The sequence below is a fragment of the Malurus melanocephalus genome, unplaced genomic scaffold (genome assembly GCF_030028575.1).
Source record: "Malurus melanocephalus ecotype Western Australia unplaced genomic scaffold, MMel_1.1 scaffold_33, whole genome shotgun sequence".
In the NCBI taxonomy this organism is placed as follows: domain Eukaryota; kingdom Metazoa; phylum Chordata; class Aves; order Passeriformes; family Maluridae; genus Malurus; species Malurus melanocephalus.
Genome location: NW_026623265.1, coordinates 3,591,056 through 3,608,914, shown reverse-complemented (window position 1 = coordinate 3,608,914; position 17,859 = coordinate 3,591,056). Strand labels below are relative to the sequence as shown.

Sequence of the window (17,859 nt, the reverse complement as noted above, 5' to 3'; positions counted from 1 at the left end):
ATCTGTGCTGACTCTTGAATGAGCACTGGTTTACATGGGGTTTTATGTCTCCTAACTGCACGAAAAGCAGCTAGGTTACATCTGGATTTGGATGTTTTTCCATTACTGGGCATTGAAAATCCAGCACACAGAGGGAAATGTCTGGGATGGGGCAGAGAAGCCAGTCAAGAGCAGCAGGGAACAAGTGATGCTCTTCTAACCACAAACATTATATTTGCAATACAGGTTTTTCAATGTAATGTAAATAAATAGGCACAAAAACAAACCATACTTTTCCAATAAATCCAGCCTACTGCTCAGTGCTGCCTTACAGTTAAACACTGATAGGTGTTACTATCCATGGCTTCATAGTGTTTGTCATCCATGAGCTGCMATTCTCAAGACATTCACAATCCCAGTCATCAAAAATTTTCGACACATTATTATTACCCTTTATAAGAAAGAGCCATTAATGACTTCATGCAGTGGTTTGGATTAAGCAGATTAGGGATGAATTAACTAATTTGCACTGAATCACCAAGGAAATCCATGRAATGATCCAAGCTAGGCATCCTCATTTTTGGAGCTTCTTTGAAATGCAAAAATATAGCAAGCTATCTGCAAGGCCTTCCATCCTGCAATACAGAAAGACCCAGTCCCTACTCCATATGTACTGCACAGATCAAAGGTTGAAGGAAAAATGTTAAATGCAGTTAGAATTATGATTGTAATACTTTACAGGTAGCATGTTTTGTTTCTTTGAAGTATTAATTTTTCCTTGGAAGAAATAGTAAAATAAGGGCAAATATCAAAGTTAGGTTAGGCAAACATGCACATAGCCATTGTTTACTCTTGTTATCTGTAATGYCTAGTAAACCTGTATATTGGTAAGAAAAAAAGACTTCTGAAGACAAATCGTCCTAATTTCACATTGCTACCAATTTCTGTTCATCTGGAGATACAGTATAAGTAGGTTGCCAAGCCTGGGCTTCCTCCTTTCTGCTAGCTAATAAATTCTGCATCTCCTTTCCTGCAGACTGCTGGCCTTWGTTATTTAGGTGGCGAAGTGTTGGGTGTTGGGAATGCACCTAACCTTGAAAACATTTTGGGCTGCATGTCCTGAGGCCTGGTAAGGAACACAGGAATTACTCAGCTGCATTTCTTTCTGATAGTGCTGAAACTTCAGACTAATGCTTATCGAGATAAATATGACCACGTGTTCTGCAGCCTCACAGTACAGGTGAGCACAGATTACTTGCCTGTGCAAACATGAGTAAATTCAATTCCCAGATCGCATATATGGCAATAAATTAATTAGTGTCAGCTAAATATTTTACAAGCGTTTACGTCTGTTCATACATCAAAAATGATTGCTGACATCCAGCATCAGCACATTTTTATTGATCCGTAACTGTTCCTTTCTTGCCTGGCTGAACACCACGCGGGAGTTGTCACTGCCAAGTGATCCCGTGAGAGGAAGCACGCACACCTGGCCAAAGCAGGCGGGTTTCGGGACAGTTGTTTCCGGCTGYTTGTAAATGCCCTAAGTGTTCCTCAAATTTTGCCACACTTCCTGACTTCGGTGTTCACGGGACGCCGCGGGGCGCTTCGCCTCCAAAGAGCTGCGCGACTGCGCTTATTTCGGGAGGGAAAGGAGCAGGAGAGGCGGGTGCGCACAGGTGCGGCCGGGAAGGCCCCAAGGGAGGAGAGGAGCGCCGCAACACCACCGGGACCGCCGCTTCCTCGGGCGGGGCGCTGGGAGGAGCGGRGCCCTGGGAGGAGCGGGGCAGCGCCGGCAGCGCCCGCGGGCGTGGGGTGGGGGCGCGGCCCGGACTCGCTCCGCTCCGCCCTCTCCTCCCCTCCGCGCCCGCCCGGCCCCTCCCGCCCCCCGCTCGGAGAAGGGGCCGCGGCCGGGGCGGCCCTCCTGCAACCGCGGCGCTGGCCCGGCCAACAAAGGGGGCGCCGGGGCTGAGGGAGGGGCCGCCGCAGGGCCGGGCCGCGAGGGGCGGGGACCAAGGGGGAGGAGAAGGGGAGGGCGGACGGCAGCGGCTCGCACAGAAAGTTGTGGGTCCGCCAGCGCAGCACCGCGGGAGCTGCCGCCGGGCTGCGAGAGGGAACTGGGCTGCGCCCTGGGGCGGCGCGGCCGCCTCCCGCCGCCGTGCCCGAGGGGTGAGTAGCGGCCGAGGASTGGTACTGTCGGCGGCTGCCCTGGCAGCTCCGGGAGCGGGGCAGTCCTGCGGGGAGGCGGCCGGTACCGCGGCACCGGGAAGGGCTCGGCGKGGAAAGTTTGTTCCCCAACTCCGGTGGCGGCGGGGAATCGTGGGACGGGAAGCAGTGCCCGCGGCGGGCGCACCTGTGGGCGGGACGGGGCGGCCGCGGGGAGCCGGGGTGAGGAGCGGCTCCGCCGTGGGGGTGCTCCGGGGCGGTGGTACCGCTGCTGCGGCCGCGCACCCCGCGGGGAGGAGGTGGCGGCACGCCCGGCCGGCTGCCGGGTCAAAATCCCCGCCGGGGGAGCGGGGGCGGCGGCCGCTCTGCCGGGGCGGCCGGGCGGGGGCGGGAGTKCTCGGGACTGTGTGCGGGGCCTGCCCTGCGGAGCGGCGCTTCCCCCACCCGGGAGAGGGAGAGGGGCTGCGTGGCTGCCCCCACACGTGGCTGTCGCGACCCGGGCCGGCCGGGGGAGCGCGCCCGCTGTGCCTCCTTTCCCTCGCTGTGCCACCCTCTCGAGCGGGGCTGTCCCACTCGGTGCCATCTGGGTGACGGGTGGTGGCGGTGGTGTCGCGGCAAGCACCGTGTCCTGCCCCTCTGGGGGTCATGGCTGGCACAGGGCGTCCGGTCGCACAAGGGTGAGTGAAGCTTGGCTTTYGCGGCTGAGGATTCAGCTGTGCCGCTGCACCTTTAGGGCCATCGCACTTTTGAAATGCCAYCATACAGTGTCCCACGGCAGGGCACAGCGAGTGGCCGGTCGGCTGCCCCGTAACTCGCGTGGGCATGGCCAGCAAGCCTCGGTCCCTCCCAYCGCACGCGAAGTCACACCTGGCGTAGCCCGTGGAGTTACTGTGCCCTTCTGCTCCTGTGCTGTAGGTGTTGAGCCGGGGCCTCCATGGGAGCCTTCTCCCGACGGATTTAGGCTCCGCCCGTGGCATACCGCAGCCCACGAGCATGGCCCGCGTCTCCGACCCGGAGGAAGGACCCGGTGGGGGACACAGCGAGTTCAGCGACATCATCAAGTCCAGATCAGGTAAATAGTCGAGGAAAACGGTGTTTTCCTCTTTTTTCCTCTACACACAGCTTGTGACATGAGGTCGTATTTTTAAACAGCACGTTTATCCAGCTGTTTTTTTGGGCATGTGTTGGTAGTACAGCAAGTTGACTGAGGCTGTTCGTGCAGCTCCCCTRCTAAGTAACAGTAATTGTAGGTCTCTGCGTTTTTGTTTTGGGGTTTTTTGTCAATATTAGTCAAGTTTGTTTATTTGGGATCCATCTCCAGCATCATAATTACCTCTACTTATTTAAATAGCCACGTGCTTAAAGTGCTCTTATGCAACCCAGTGTTGGTAGCTTTCGTGTTTATTCTCAGACAYGGAAAATGGCAACTGTGGATGCAACATTGTACCTCCTTAAAGTGCATCGCGGTAGTACTCGTGCAGTAAATTAATGTACTTCCTCCTTAATGTAAAACAGTTGTCTAAGGCTACTCACTCAGGCATTTCCTCCAGCAAAACATTCCTGTAACAGATATGAAGGTTATTGGGAAAATGAGGATTGTGTTTGGTTATAGTGTGTTCTGGTCTCCTGAGGCTCTGATGGATGCTGGGGTAGGTAATGAGCAGGGGGAGATCAGAGGTTTTGGAGAGACAGCTGTGRGTTGTTTAAACCTTAGTAGGAGTTTGTGCTCCATTCAGAGAYTGAATCCTCAGCTTCACAAGTTCCCTTTTCTTTCTTAAATGCAAAATGTTCCTGTTATCAAAACATTTTCCTTTGATATTTAGCAAATGTAGCAGTGGTTTTGTTGGTTTTTGGGTTTTTTTAATTTTCCTTATGTTAAAAACTACAGCTCTTCAGTTGGTTGTGATTTACTATGTCAGATTACATAGGATGTGGGTTTGATTTGTTGGTGTTTGAATAGTTTGTTTCTTCAAGATTTGCTTTCTGAGGCACTCTTCCTCTTCTGGAAGTTTGTGAAGCAGATGCTTGTGGGTTTTTCATCTTGAATTCGGTAGTGTTGGTTTGTTTTCTGCTGTTACTTGGAACTTCTGGATGTAACTTCATTTGATTGGGAGTGTGTAGTCAACATCTTTTATGGCTTTGCATCTGGGGGTATCTTGCAGACAGTTTGTATGTATGTGTGTAAGTAGTACAGTTTTATAGGATGTGTGAGGTTTTTCATGAATGAACAAACTGGACATAAATTCTGTTGTTTTGGTTAGGGCAGATAATTGTAAATTTCCTGTTACAACCACTTTAAATTTCTTCAGTGCCAGCAAGAAAATGCTGTAAATTCTAATACAAGGCTAAAAGACTTGTGCACTAARTTAAAAAATAGTGAGTGATGACTGATCTTAAATAATTTTTTGTAAATATTATGCTGGTTTGGATCTGGATGTGKGATTTCTTCAAGTAAATTACTGTACTACTCTAGCTCAGATCTAAACCATTCACTACAAGTAAATCTGTGGAAGGGCTTTCCAAATGAAAGGACTGAAGTTTCCTGAGATGCAGGTGGCTGCAAGTTAAGGCTAGTTGTCARGATTGAGGAGAAAATATTTTAATTTTTCCATATATCTTGGAAAGAGAATGCGAATAGTGATACTTAGTAGAAACCAACTCAATTTTAACTTTTTGGGAAGATTTTTCCAGCCTGAAATGCTCTTGAGTATTAATGCCTTAAAATACAGTCAAAGTKTAATCTTATTAATATTTGGGATAGCTATGGACTCTGTTYGGCTTTTGAGGCTCAAGAGATCAGYAACAGACAATCATTTGCTATCACGGAAWATAGGCTGTTCTGTTTCTTGCTGCTCTGTCAGTTCTCAGCACCAGTGCTATGGGAAGTCTCTTTAACACTTTGATTAGGGAGCACATGCAAAKGTGCATTTAATATTTTAACTGGAATAAAGCACAGAAAATACAGTGGGTGAAAAACTCTCCAAGTGATTTAATATGTGATTAAGTGATTTAATATGTCAATTTTTAAAAATGTGTATTATTCTTATGCATTTTTAAATAAGCACACCGAAAGCAGTTTACTCTATTTTTGTAAATAAAAGATAATGTATAATGTCCTGTGTAAAGATCACTTTTCTGCTCTCCTGGGCAATTGTCTATTTGTCTATTTCAATGTTTGTCTTCATCTCTTCTGAACGGATCACCAAGCTGTCAGGATATTGTGGTTGTTTAACAACATTCATGTTCTGAAAGTGATGTTTAGGATCTATAGCTAAGTCTTTTTTGTTGTTCTTGTAACAGCTTGGAGGGAAACTATAATTTGACATGTTAGAATCTTTCTGTCTGGCCTTAACAGAGAGTGGTACTAGTAAAAATGTTTCYAAATATTTGGATACAAATGTAAACTTCAGTCTTTAGCAGCCTGTCAACTGAATATATTGTCTTTTTTGRTAGTCATTGCTGCATTAGTTAYCTTGCTTTGTAAAACTGTGAGGCARCTAGAAAGCCATAAAGGTGGCACTGTCAATACATGCAGTGTGTTGGTTATTGAAAACCTGAGCTTTGATCTAAAGTCACTCTTATGGGACTGCATTAAGACACACAAGGTTTTACACCTGCTCAGGGCTGTGTGGGGCCCGTCTCTGCTTGTTTTTAATTAGCAGAACAAGCTGTGTAATTTTTTTCTTAGACTTGTGATTGGGAAGCTACCAGTGTGCCGTGTGAAGGACGTAAAAGAACTGCAGAAAAATCATAATTTCTGTATGGAGCAATCAAACTCAATTGACAGTATTTCCATTTGTCACTTTTACAAAAAAAAAAAAAAGTGTGTCACAGGATTTCACAGGTGGGAAAAAGTAATTTTGTGAGTGTCTAATTTGTTCTTTAGGGAGTTCAAACTGAGAGGATGAAGGATTAAATGCTTTGGGCATCTCTGCATGTTATTGATTATGTTGGAAACACTTTTTCCTTCAGTCATCAGCAAAAAAACTTTAAATGAATGTACTATAATCTGTTATAAGTGWTAAGTTCTTGATTTTTCAGAGCAGAGGTTTTCCATGCCCTTAACATCATTTCTGTGACTTGTGATTTTAAAAAATACTTTTTCCTGTTGTCCAATTAGCATTTATTGCATGCTTTGGCTGTGACTCCTCTTTGATTAAGTAGTTTTTAGCACTGATCTACATGTAGCTAGAAGTTACCTTTGAAGGTGCATCTTCTGCACTTTGAGTAGAATTGGATGGTGACAAAAGCTGCCTATAAAATGACCTTTAGCTATGGTATTTATAAAGAAAGCTGCTTTTTGTTCTCAGAAAGACCAACAATTTGTTTGCCTCCCTTCTTTCTGCATCAGTGGTGAATGCTGATGGCTGAGTTGTGTTGAGTGGGTAGGACACTTGTTCCTGGATAGTTATGCTAGGTTTATATATTTATAACTGGTATTATTTAGCATTCTTAGCCTGTGCTATGCCTGTGTACCTGTATAATGCCTTGCTATGGGAAAGAAGTTTTCCTTTTTTTTTTTTTAAATTGACTTGTAGTATGAAGTAATCTATGTGGAGCTGATTTATATCTTTGAAAGGCATCTTGTGCAGATATAGGTGAGCTTTTCTCACTGCAATAGTTTTCGGGAAGGAATGCTGTGGGATGATTGCCTTACAGTGGTGAAAACAGTGCTGTCATCACAGGCTTGAAGAACAGATGAGTYTATGATTAATTATGGAAAAAAGACAAACTCACTTAACATCTGTCATGGTAGCTTCGAATGATAATATATAATTAAACAGTTAGATGTGGCAAAAAAAAAATTTAGAAGATTGTGCCTCTGGTGCATTTTAAGATAGGARCTCTCTCTGAATTGAGGGGAACTTGATTCTCCTCAAACATATTTGACTAAAAGACTGCTGTAAGAAATTGTAACTTAGTTTTGGGCTTTTGGGGCAAGGCTTATTCTGACAACTGCTGCTGTTGTCTGTGTCCCATAAAGCAACACTTGGCTGGCAACCCCCTTGCTCCTGCGGTCTCCCTGCCCCATGATGCCACATGTTGCCTTTGGAACCAGTTCCTTTAGCTGTGTCTCTCGCTGCCACATAACTACAGGCCAAATGTGATGCTTTTCCTTTCCCATTTTGGCTCTGTTGGTGTGAAATTGTCAGTCATYGTCATAGTTGCAGGTGGACATTTAGGTTTCTGTCAAGTGGGTACGGAGTTGGCGAAGCCACATTTGCACTGAGTGAACTCTTTAGGTACGTTTGTGCAGAGTGTGTATGGACAGGCTGTTAAAGATGAGTGACAAACTTGCTCTCCTTGTTTCCAGCTACTGAAGTGACTTTTTTAAGACTAAACCTTTCAGTTGCTGTAGCCTGGCTCCTTTCTGTCAGCTGCATCACTTCCTTCTCTTGGGCTGTCTGGTGGGGACAGATTGGATGTTGCAATGAAGACAGTTCTAGGGTATTGCCTAGCATTTATGAAAAGACAGATATAGAAGTACCAGGCTGGTTTCTTCTAGCATCTTSATTGGTAGGTGAAGAAATAACATATGCTGCTCCGTGTTTGAAGCACGACTCTGCCTTGGAATAGAAATTGAGGCTGCACAGGGAGGGGTAAAAACCAACCCAAAACCCAAACCATAAAACCAGCCCACTGATTTGCACGTGCTCTGCCAGGAAATGAGGAYGTAACCCTGAGTAAGAGCTGCTGTGTGTAGTGTGTCAAGTGTTTCTAAAGGGGTCTGAAAGCTGGTGTGAGGTGAGGCTGCTGTGGGTATGGAAGCCCCSAATGTTGAGGGTCCTGTGGAGGGGGGGTGCCTAGATGAGAGGCAGACCAGGGTCAATGTGGAGTTTCTTTCWCCATGGTCCTTCCCTAGTGCTCTTTGAAGCTCTGTTTCCCCTTCTCCCCTCAGATCTGGGGAAAGAAGGAAGACTCCCATACAGCATTGTGAAAATATTATCATGTGCAAAGAAATTCTTAAAAATCGAAGCGTTGGGCAGCTTAGCAAAGAATTAGCTGGGCTGTGTTAACACCTCTCAGTAACTACTCCTAATTTTGGTTTTCCCCTGGACTGTTTCTCCTAGCAGAATCACTTGACCATTGTTCGTGTTGGGGTTGATGCTTGTGAGCAGGGAAGAGTAGGGAAGTATTGTTATTACAATCTTTTGAATACCAGTAAGGAATGMGTACATCAGTGTAGGTGTGGAAGTGGATAAGCACTTGGGCTTGAGCTGAACTGTCTCAGGACAGCGTAGCTGCTTCACTGCCAGGTAGCAGCATGGAGTCGTGTGCTTGGAGCCYGCATGATCTGCATTTAATGTGTTGCATAGTATCCCTCCTTCAAAGGAAAATGCACAATTAGAAAAACACAGCAGATTCCACCCATCTTGGGAACTGAGGCACTTCTAGCGCAAAGTTGTGGAGACCTGCATCTATTTGGATGCCTTAATAACAGTCTGGAGAATGAATAACAGGGTTTAAACATCATGAGGTGGGAGGGAGTTCATTGCCTGACTCCTTATTGTGTTGAAAGAATGTTATAGTGCCCCATACCTTGTCAGAAGTCTGTTTTTTTCTCCCCTCCCCCAGTGTGTTTTGGGGATGCAGCTGAGCTGTAATTTCAGAAAGTGACAGTATATTCTCAGAAGAAAGTTGGAGTTTTAAAGATTGAAACAAAAATGACAGCCTAAGGAAATAGAAGAGCCCTTTGGAGTCTGTGGGTTTGACAGAAGCAATGGTAGGGCTCTGTTGCAAGCTTTAGTTTTGGGAATGAGGCTAGGAACCACTGATTTGTAAATATACCTAGCTGCAAAGTCAGTGAAACATCAGCCATCAAGGAGGAGTCAAGCTGCCATTTATTTGTTTATTAGGATATGATGTCTTTGAACCTTTTCTTTGAAAGACATCCACCTGATACTGCCTTGGAGGGAGTAAAGAGAAAAGCATTGATTATTGGGCCTGAGTTGGGCTCATCCTTAAGTGAAGCCCCCCTTCCCCCCCAAAAAAAATACATAAATGAACTGTAATGCAAACACTTGCAGCTTTATTTTCTTATTGCTTATCTGTGGGACCAGCCGGTAGGGTTAGGGTCACTGTCCCTGACTCCCCGTGTATATCTGAGCTCTTGGGATACAATGACGTGGCTGCAGATGGAGCTTGCAGAGGCTGTGCCTGGACTGGGAGCTGGTTGGCAGTAAGAGGCTGCTGGATGATGGTCAGCTCTGACAGAGGGTGTGGGCAGTTCCAGTTCCTTCAGCCRAGGGCAGGGTTGAGTTTGGGTGTGTTTTGTGCTGCATCTTCCCTCTGGTGAGCTGACCAGCTCTGGTTATCAGTGGGCATATCTGCACATCTACAACTGTGGCAGTGACCTTGTGAAGGTTTCTTATGCTCAGAAATATGTTCACTCCGTAATATATTGCATTTTAGGTATTCAATAATCTGTTGAGTGTATGGGCCAGATACATTATTAAACATGTTGAGATGCCCGAGARGAGTAACTTGAGAATTAATGTAGCTTAATCATAGTTCCTCTTGTAAGGAGGCAGCTCCTGTGCTGGGGAAGCATTCACTAGCCTGGCACCTTTTCAGGTGTGTGGGTCTCCTGCTGGATATGGAAGAAGAGGTGAAGGGCTGCTGAACTTGTATCTGGTGGGAGACAGTGACGGTGTGTTTCAGTAAAAAAACAACTTCTATCTCAAAAACACAGGGTGCGTGACAGTAGGAAAGGATTTGGCTACATGACGAGATTAGATTTATGTATTCCTAAGGCTATTTTGATGATCAGTATAGAGAATGTACTTTGCAGCCATAAATTTTCTGGGCTTCAAGATATTTCCCCTCTTCCACCTTCTTATAAAATGGGAGGACCCACCAATCTGAAAATGGAAAGATTTTTGTAGCAAAATTAGACAAACATATGAGGCCAGTCAATGGCTTATGCATTTAGCTATGGAGAAACATGCAATTAAGCCATGAAAGAACATGCTTTGATAGGTCTTGTAATTCATTCCACAAATAACTTTAGCTCGTTCCCATGTACTCTGCTTTTTTTCCTAGCACTGAAACGTGGTTTTTGGCCCTCTCCTAATTTAGATCATGGCAGAAGACCAAAGAGAATATGCTTCTAAAATGTTACGTTACAAGTTATTGATCAGAGAAAAGTGGTATGATGGATAAGTTCTGAAATGTTTTGCCAGCTTTTTTTGTTCCTAGTTTACCACACTATCCTAGATGAGCAAAKAGCAGCAGTCAGGGCATGAATAACAAATGGGGATTTATTTGATCATTTTATRGGAGCACACTGGAAGTAGAGTGAAGCCTTTTGGTTTCAGTGTTGTTTTAATATTTATATTATAAAATATGATTGTATTAACAGAAGAGAATAAATAAAGTAGTAGTTAAATGCCAGCARACCAAAGCCTTTCTATTGCTTCTTTCCAGGCTTTTATTTCTGTTATAGCTTTATAATGAACAACAGCTATGGYCAGCATAAATTATTTCCAGAGAGAGTTCATCACCCTTTTTTTCCTGGTTTCTACATGCACATCTTGTTCTTGGATGAGACTTCTTGTGGAAATTCACGGGAACATATTGTGTTAACATTGTACATCTTTCAGCTTCCACAGTCTWTTGTCAAGAAAGTCTGGTGGTGTCCTTCTGAATATAGTTTTGCTCTCTCTGGAATAGTGATGTGTGATTGCTTTGCTCTGAATGCTTTTCCTCTATGCTAAGGAATTTTTCTCTTGGACCTGGCTGTTGTGCCCAGTTTAGAGCTTTCTAGTTTGATTTACTGAGGTTTAAAAAGAAAAAAATCACAATTTATTTAACACTCTGGAGTTTATTAAGTTTAGTCTGAGAGTTATTAAAGGTTGCAATACAGATGTGAAGTATTCACTCTGGTCTTCATACTCAAAAAAATACTTTTACATACTTTGTAATCTGTGCAGAGGAGTACTCTGTCTGACAGTGTCACTTGCATAGTGCCCAGGTACTTGCTGGTGAGGATGCTGTGTTTCATTGGCTCACTGACACTGGGACCATTGAGCTAATTCAGGATGAAAGGACTTGTTTAAAAAAAAAAAAACCCTCCCCTGCTGACCACTGTTGTGGTTTCACCCGACTTTTAAGAATTTATTAAAGCTGTGAAACATGCTTTTGAAAGATTACATTGCTATCTCGATAGGACAAGTTAAATGTTGACAATTGCGTTAATGTTGAAGTGATTTCATATTTAAGTGCACAGTCAGCATGTTCAAAATGGAAAGGGAGAAAGAGAAGGGAAGAATTCAGATGGAGTTGTGTCCATTGTCACAAATCATACCACTCTGTGTTGGGGTTWTTTCTRTCTTGAAGGTTATTGAARCCCAATTCAGATTCATTATTTGCTCTCTGAATKTTAACAGAAAGTTCTGTGGTTACAGGAGAGTCAGTTTTGAAAGAAAAGAGATTGTAAAACACTTCACTAAAATTATGAATAGCAGAGTTCTTTCAGAGTCTGTAGATGTCAGGCTCATTACCTGATGTTCTGCACTGCTGCCTCTGCAGAGCCCCRTTGTCATCTTCTTTCCCCTCCCGGGTGAAGAGCAACACGTGAAATGTACAGGTACAGAGGTCAAGTTTTTGCAGGTATACTCCAGTGCTAGCAAGAAGCTTTCAATGCCCAGGTACATCATACTACTTGTAAAACTTTTTTCTACTATTTATGGGCATTGGGAAATGATGGCATCAGTTTGCAGCTTGTTTCCATGTAGATGCTTTCCTTGTCCTTTCTTATCCAAAGAAAACTAGATCAGTCAAGACTCGGAGAGCTTTTGAGGTGCAAGAGTGGAGTGATGCTGCATCAGTCACAATGGTGTCTGTTGCTTCTTGGTTCTCCTGCAGAGCTTCTTCTTGGATGATACCTCTGCAGAGTCAAGACAAATGCCTTTTTATGTCAAAAGGATTAATGCACTGTCTTCATCTTCCTTACACATCTATGTATGCATGGCAGGAGGGAGCRTGAGAACCTGCTATGAAATCTCAACACTGACTTCTTGGGGTGTTTATGTAGACTGTCCTCTGGAGAGAAGCGAGGCATGGACCTAAAAAACCAAATTTGGATTTTTTTTTTTTTATTTCTTAAGCAGCTGTTTAGAAAGGTATTAATTTAGGCTGTAATCAAGTAAGTTCCTAAAACTTGAAGTTAATGAATTCCATATCAACTGTGTTTTGTTGTTCATATTTGTTTTAAGAGGGGAAATAATTTCTATACTTGGTCATGAAGGTTGTATTTCCAAGTCTTTTAGCTAAGAATTTCCTGAATTTGAGACCTTCTCTACCTGTTATCTTCTGAAGTGGATTTTCTGTCACTTAATAGTAAACAACTTCCCCTTCTCAGCAGACAGTGTTAAATATTTCACCATTGGTAAAAGATGGTAGTTACTTTGCTTACATAGTGACTAACAGTGTTGGCTGTGTTCATCTCCTTGAAGAAAATACAGAGACAGCATATACCTTTTCTGACTTGAAAAACAAACAGACAAAATCTTTCTAATCAAAAATCCCCAAACTCTCTTTGGCTTACAAGATCAGTTATTTTATAGCAARGTGCACAACAGGGTTGTGGTGTGAGAGCTCTTTGTGTGTTGTAGGGTACCATATCCAAAGAAAGGAAGCATGTTCACTCAAGCGTTTTTGCTTCCCTTAGGTAAGGGTGTGTGCAATAGGATGGAAGAACAGTACCTGTCTTTGTGAAATGGGGTACTTTTGRGGAGTGGTGACTCTTTGCTAGTTGGGGACTCATTTTCCCTCTTGGAGAAACAATGAAATTAATGCCAGCAGTGAAGTGGGGAAGGTGAGATTCCATGATCAGGCATGTCTGAGGCACAAAGTAGAACAGTGTCTTGGTAGTAACATGGCATTTTCATGGGTCACGCTGTATAAATTAAGCAGTCCCTGGAACAGGTTGAAAAAAATGAAGAGTGTGTACTGGACTGAAGGAAACTCAGTGCTCATCTCTCTTCTGGTAGCACTAGTGGTGATCTGCTGTCAGTTGTGAGACTGGTAGAGACTGACACTCCATTTTATCAAGATAAAAGATAAAATATATTTCATAAAGATAAAATATGCTAGCCTGCTCTCTAYCTGAGTGCATAAACTTGCCCCAATGTATGTAGCTGGTTTGTCTGGCAGAATTTGGGCTTGAAAGGAGATGCTTTAGAGCATTTAACTGGTTCAGTGTATGGGATCTTGAGTCTGATGAGATGCCCATATTGKAAAGGTTTTGTGGCACATACAATCCAAAGGTGCATATAAAATATGGAGGCAACATAGAATGACCAATCAGGCTAATTTACAACCAGGGTGATGCTGTGCTTCCTGGGGGAACTGATTTATTATTATTTGTCTTGTCTCAGGGGATGACTTGGGACTGAATAAATAATATTTAAAAATAGATGTCCTGTTCAATTCCAAGTATAASGATAATAATTTTTTAACGTGCTATGCACTTAAAAATAATTATCCAAAATAAACTAAAAATATATAAGCCTTTCTTTTTGAAAAACACACTTGTGTTCTTCCCAGAAGTTGCTCTTTTTTATGTGTGTGTGCATATGTGCATGCTGTGTTACTTATTCTACCTTGCTCAACTTCATGGTGTTTCTTCCAGTTGAAGGAAGAGTGTGGTGATGTACTCGGTGCATACTGCACAGTATATGGGGAAAGAGCAAAAGAGCTGGAGATACTTTACTTTTTTTTTTCCTTTGCTGTCATCCTGGTATGAGGAAGGGCAAAGGGATGAATGTGGCAGCTGGTTTCCACTGCCCTGGGACATGTCCTGATGTGTGGCCCGGCTGTGTGTTGACACCTGAGGCCCCTCGTGCTTCTGTTTTTCAGGCAGCATCTCCTGCGTGCTGCGAGCAAAAGGCAATTAGAGACAGTCTGAAAATCTAGTGAAACAGGTGGAAAATGTCATATGGGTTTTTTTTTTTTTAGCTGCTGGACTCTGTTGCCTCCTTGGCTTCACCTTCCTGTCCTGGCAGGTATTTGCAGGGGAAAAAAAGGAATCCTCAAGGATTTAGCTGCTGCTTTAGATCATCTTCACAGAAGATAACTCCACTGAAGTCAGAATTGTTTGCAGAGGCACATCTGTGGATATTTGTACAGTGCAGACTTGGTGGAAGATGAACTGAAGGCAGTAGTTACTGAGGAGAGACYTGAGAGGCAAGTGCTCCGCAGCAGAGGGTGGGGAAAGAGCCCTTAGCTACGATAGTGGCTACACAAAGGGTCCAGGTGTTTTCCAGCATCTTCCTGGCAGGTTATTGGAGCAGTTGGTTTGTCACSATGGTGGAGCAGTGTGCCGGGGTGCTGGCACAGATAGGTTCCCTGGCTGGGGAAGCCTGTGGGCATCTGCCTGCTGTGCAAGCATCTGGTTCCTCAGCCGTTGAGCACTGTGAGAAATGCACATCAAAAGGGATCACCTTTCCCAAAATATGGCAGGGGGCACATTTGGGGTGGTACCTGTCCTTCCTGCCACTGCCTCGTAATTAGAGCCTTCATGCCTGCTTGTCACTGTTGACATGCCTGTTCAAATTTTCAAAGAGTATGAACCACTGAGTGCTGACTGCAGTGTAGGATGGGGTGCATTGCCGATGTATTGCACAGAGAGAAGGTGTACCAGGGCAAGAGTGAGARGCCAGAGAGCATTGAGGGCATTTTGTAATGAATCAGGCAAGCGCCAAAACCTTCTGGTGCAGGGTATGTGTGTTTATGTGTTTCTGCGCTGGAAAGGTACTCCATTATCACGTCTAAAGCTGTAGGCCCAAAAAAGGAGTTTAGTGGTGCACTTGGCAGTGCTAATTTAGTGGYTGGACTCAATGATCTTAGAGGTCTCCTCCAACATAAATGATTCTATATTTCTGGAAAACTTGATGGTGAAAGATGCTGGTCTAAGTGGAAGAGCAGGCTTGCGGAAAGTCTTGATTGTCGTGCCTTCTCCAGGAGAAAGACATTGTAAGGACATTCTCAAGAGCTAGAGAAAAGGAGCATTGCTCTCCTCTTTTTTTTTCTCCAAAAATAAGACAGCCACAACAAATCCCCCCGTTGCCAGTACTGGCAGCCATCTAGCCCCCAGTCCTGGTGATGGYTGCAAGGATATAGTTAACATGATAGCAGCCACTGTGTTGCAAGTCTCTGATATGTTTCTTATAACAACAACCTCTTGCAGGAATAAAAAGAGGTGTCATTGCTGTAGTTGTTTACCTGAGGCRAGGTAATGGTATTTATGCTCGTGTCAATGTCCAAATAGTTGAGATGTCAGAAAGGAGGAGAGCTTAGGGCTGTACACAGAGGGGAAATWTGTCACCTCATAGATAATGATGGACCCTTTTGACAAGAGAGTGATTCCATGTTTGCTTGGAGGAAATGTGAGGGGTATATTTAGGGAGCTATTTCCTTGGTTTGCCTGGTGCAGAAGTGGGTGCTGAGCTATGATGCAGGGTATGCACAGTACAGAGTATGCTAGCTCRGGCACAGTGCTGCTCTGACATCTGGCATTGAGGTAACAAGTGTGCTTTTAGGGGCATTATGTAGGGTTATCCTGGCTTTATGATCTCTGTGTTGCATTCATTCATATCTGTGGTCAATCATGAAATGAACAATGTGGCATCCCGTGGTTGGCACAGTTGAGGTCAGGTTCTTGATTACTTCCTGGGTGAGGTTGCTATCCTTGGTGCTCCCAAATTCCCACAGGAATCTCATGCTATGTGCATTGTGTCACTAAGTGCAGCTCTGCCCCGAAAAGGAATTCAAGTGTGGTACTTCTGCTSTAGGGCACTTTCTCGCTGCAGCAGYGCTTGCATTTTGCAGCTGCTTTAATGTTGCCCTTACTGGTTCACTTGATGCTGCACCTGAATTAGAGGTTACTGGGTTAGGTCACAGAACACTCCAGCAAGTAATGCCCACTTCTGAGGCAGAAAAATTTTCTTCAGTAGGAACTAGGGTAGAAGAGGAGCATATAATACTTGGTGGATCTTGTAGCTTGTGGCCTTATGTATAAAGAACATAATTAAATGCCAATACATTTTCTGTGTTCTGGGCAAAATATCACATGTGATGCAAGAGTTTCTTTGCCTATTAACTGGGCAGGGTGATTTTAGCACTGACTAGTGTGAAAGAAATGAAGGATCCTAAAAACCCTGACCTGTTGTAAGCATGTCAAATTTGATTTTACTGTCTCTTTGCAATATAACRTTGAAAAGGTCTTGGCCTGCTGTATTCATCCTTAAAGGATTCTGTGTCCTTAGTGTAGTTGATTAAATTTACTTTCAGGATTAGGTGATTGACAGTTGAGTCCTTTCTGAAGTAGTCTAGGTCTGTTGACTGGCCTTTGGAGGAAGTGGGATACATTGCAAAACTTTGGAGCGAGCTAGGAAAAATTACATGTTGTGTAATGTACTCAGTGGAAGATCTGGTTCCAGGGTGATTTGAGCAGAAAAGAAAATCTCTAAATTTGCTGCTGGTTGTTGCCGTGGAAGTCCTAATGCATTCCTTTTCCCACAGTGCTTCTCTGCTGCTGTTGGGCAGGGGGAGCTGGGATGGAGCAGAAACCATTAGTCAGGTGGTAAAAATGGACTGTGTCTGATAATGTTCAAATAAAGTGCTAAGAAAAATGAAGACTGCTTAGAAATGTTTTACTGCTTAATTTATATTCCATGCTAGTTCTCACCTCCTTTTGTTATAGCTTCTTATTTTGGCCGTACAGTTTATGGCTTTAACTTACTTTTGTCCCCATCTAGTAAAAATTGATGAAAATGTAATGTTTAGTTGAATTCCATTTTGCTGCCTGCAGAAAGGAGGAAGGGGTTAAAGAACATGAATATAGATAATAAAGAACATATTTGGGATACACTGCAATGCTGAAAGATGATAATGTACTATGGTGATCATCTAAAACAGAAATTCATGTGGCCTAGAGAAGTGCAACCTGATTATGAAGGCATTCTGCATAATTTGTGTGGGTATGTGAAGGAATAGAGAAATTGTGAAATGAATTGGAATTTTAAACTTCTTTCCTGAAGTTGGAAAAGTATTTTCTTATGGATTTGGGTCCTTATGCTCACTAATCTGACAATTTTTCTCCTTCATACTAATATGCACAAACTGTTTTTGTCCTAGTGATGGAGGGCAGAAGGCAGAAGAAGGGGTTTTGTTCCTCCTAAGATACTATGTGTGCCTGGTATTCTCATTTGTAATAAGGTTCCTTTCATACTCTTCCAGCACTCAAAAAGGACCTTAACTTGCTATCCTATTAAAAACGTCTTGTGCTGCCAAAAAAGTGTAGAAGCTGGAGACTCAACTCTCATCCACGGTACAATGGAAAAAAGGAACTTATATGTTCTTGGCACTCTTAAGTTTAGCAGAGCCAAAAGGTTATCATCTGACGGAGCAGATGAATGCTAATTAAGATAACTAATGATACTGGAAGTCTTTAAAAAGCAATTAAATTAATTATATTTGATCTTGGTGAGAATCTGTGGCTATGGGTTGGATTTTGATTTTGATCTGGATCTGTTACCTGGGACGCAATGTGGTGTAAGTGGGGGGAAAAGTAACAAGTGTCAATTGTGTGAGACTTTTTTTAACAGTGTTATATCTGTATTGTGGTATACTTAATAGAGGCTTTATTTTTTCCTTTCTTTTCATCCCTCTCCTTTTCGGATRAATAAATTGAACTCAGCTATGGTTTGG

At 43.6% G+C, this 17,859-nt stretch overlaps 1 protein-coding gene across 1 annotated transcript in view; it reads left to right on the top strand.

Annotated features, from left to right (window-relative positions):
• Positions 1–1,857: 1,857 nt before the first annotated feature.
• UTRN (utrophin) overlaps positions 1,858–17,859 on the top strand; it is a 348,477-nt gene continuing 332,475 nt past the window's right edge. The window contains exons 1-2 of the mRNA XM_057364021.1: positions 1,858–2,148; positions 3,061–3,217. Coding sequence (XP_057220004.1) covers positions 3,139–3,217 — 79 coding nt within the window. The 5' untranslated portion in view covers positions 1,858–2,148; positions 3,061–3,138. The remainder of the gene's footprint in view (positions 2,149–3,060; positions 3,218–17,859) is intronic.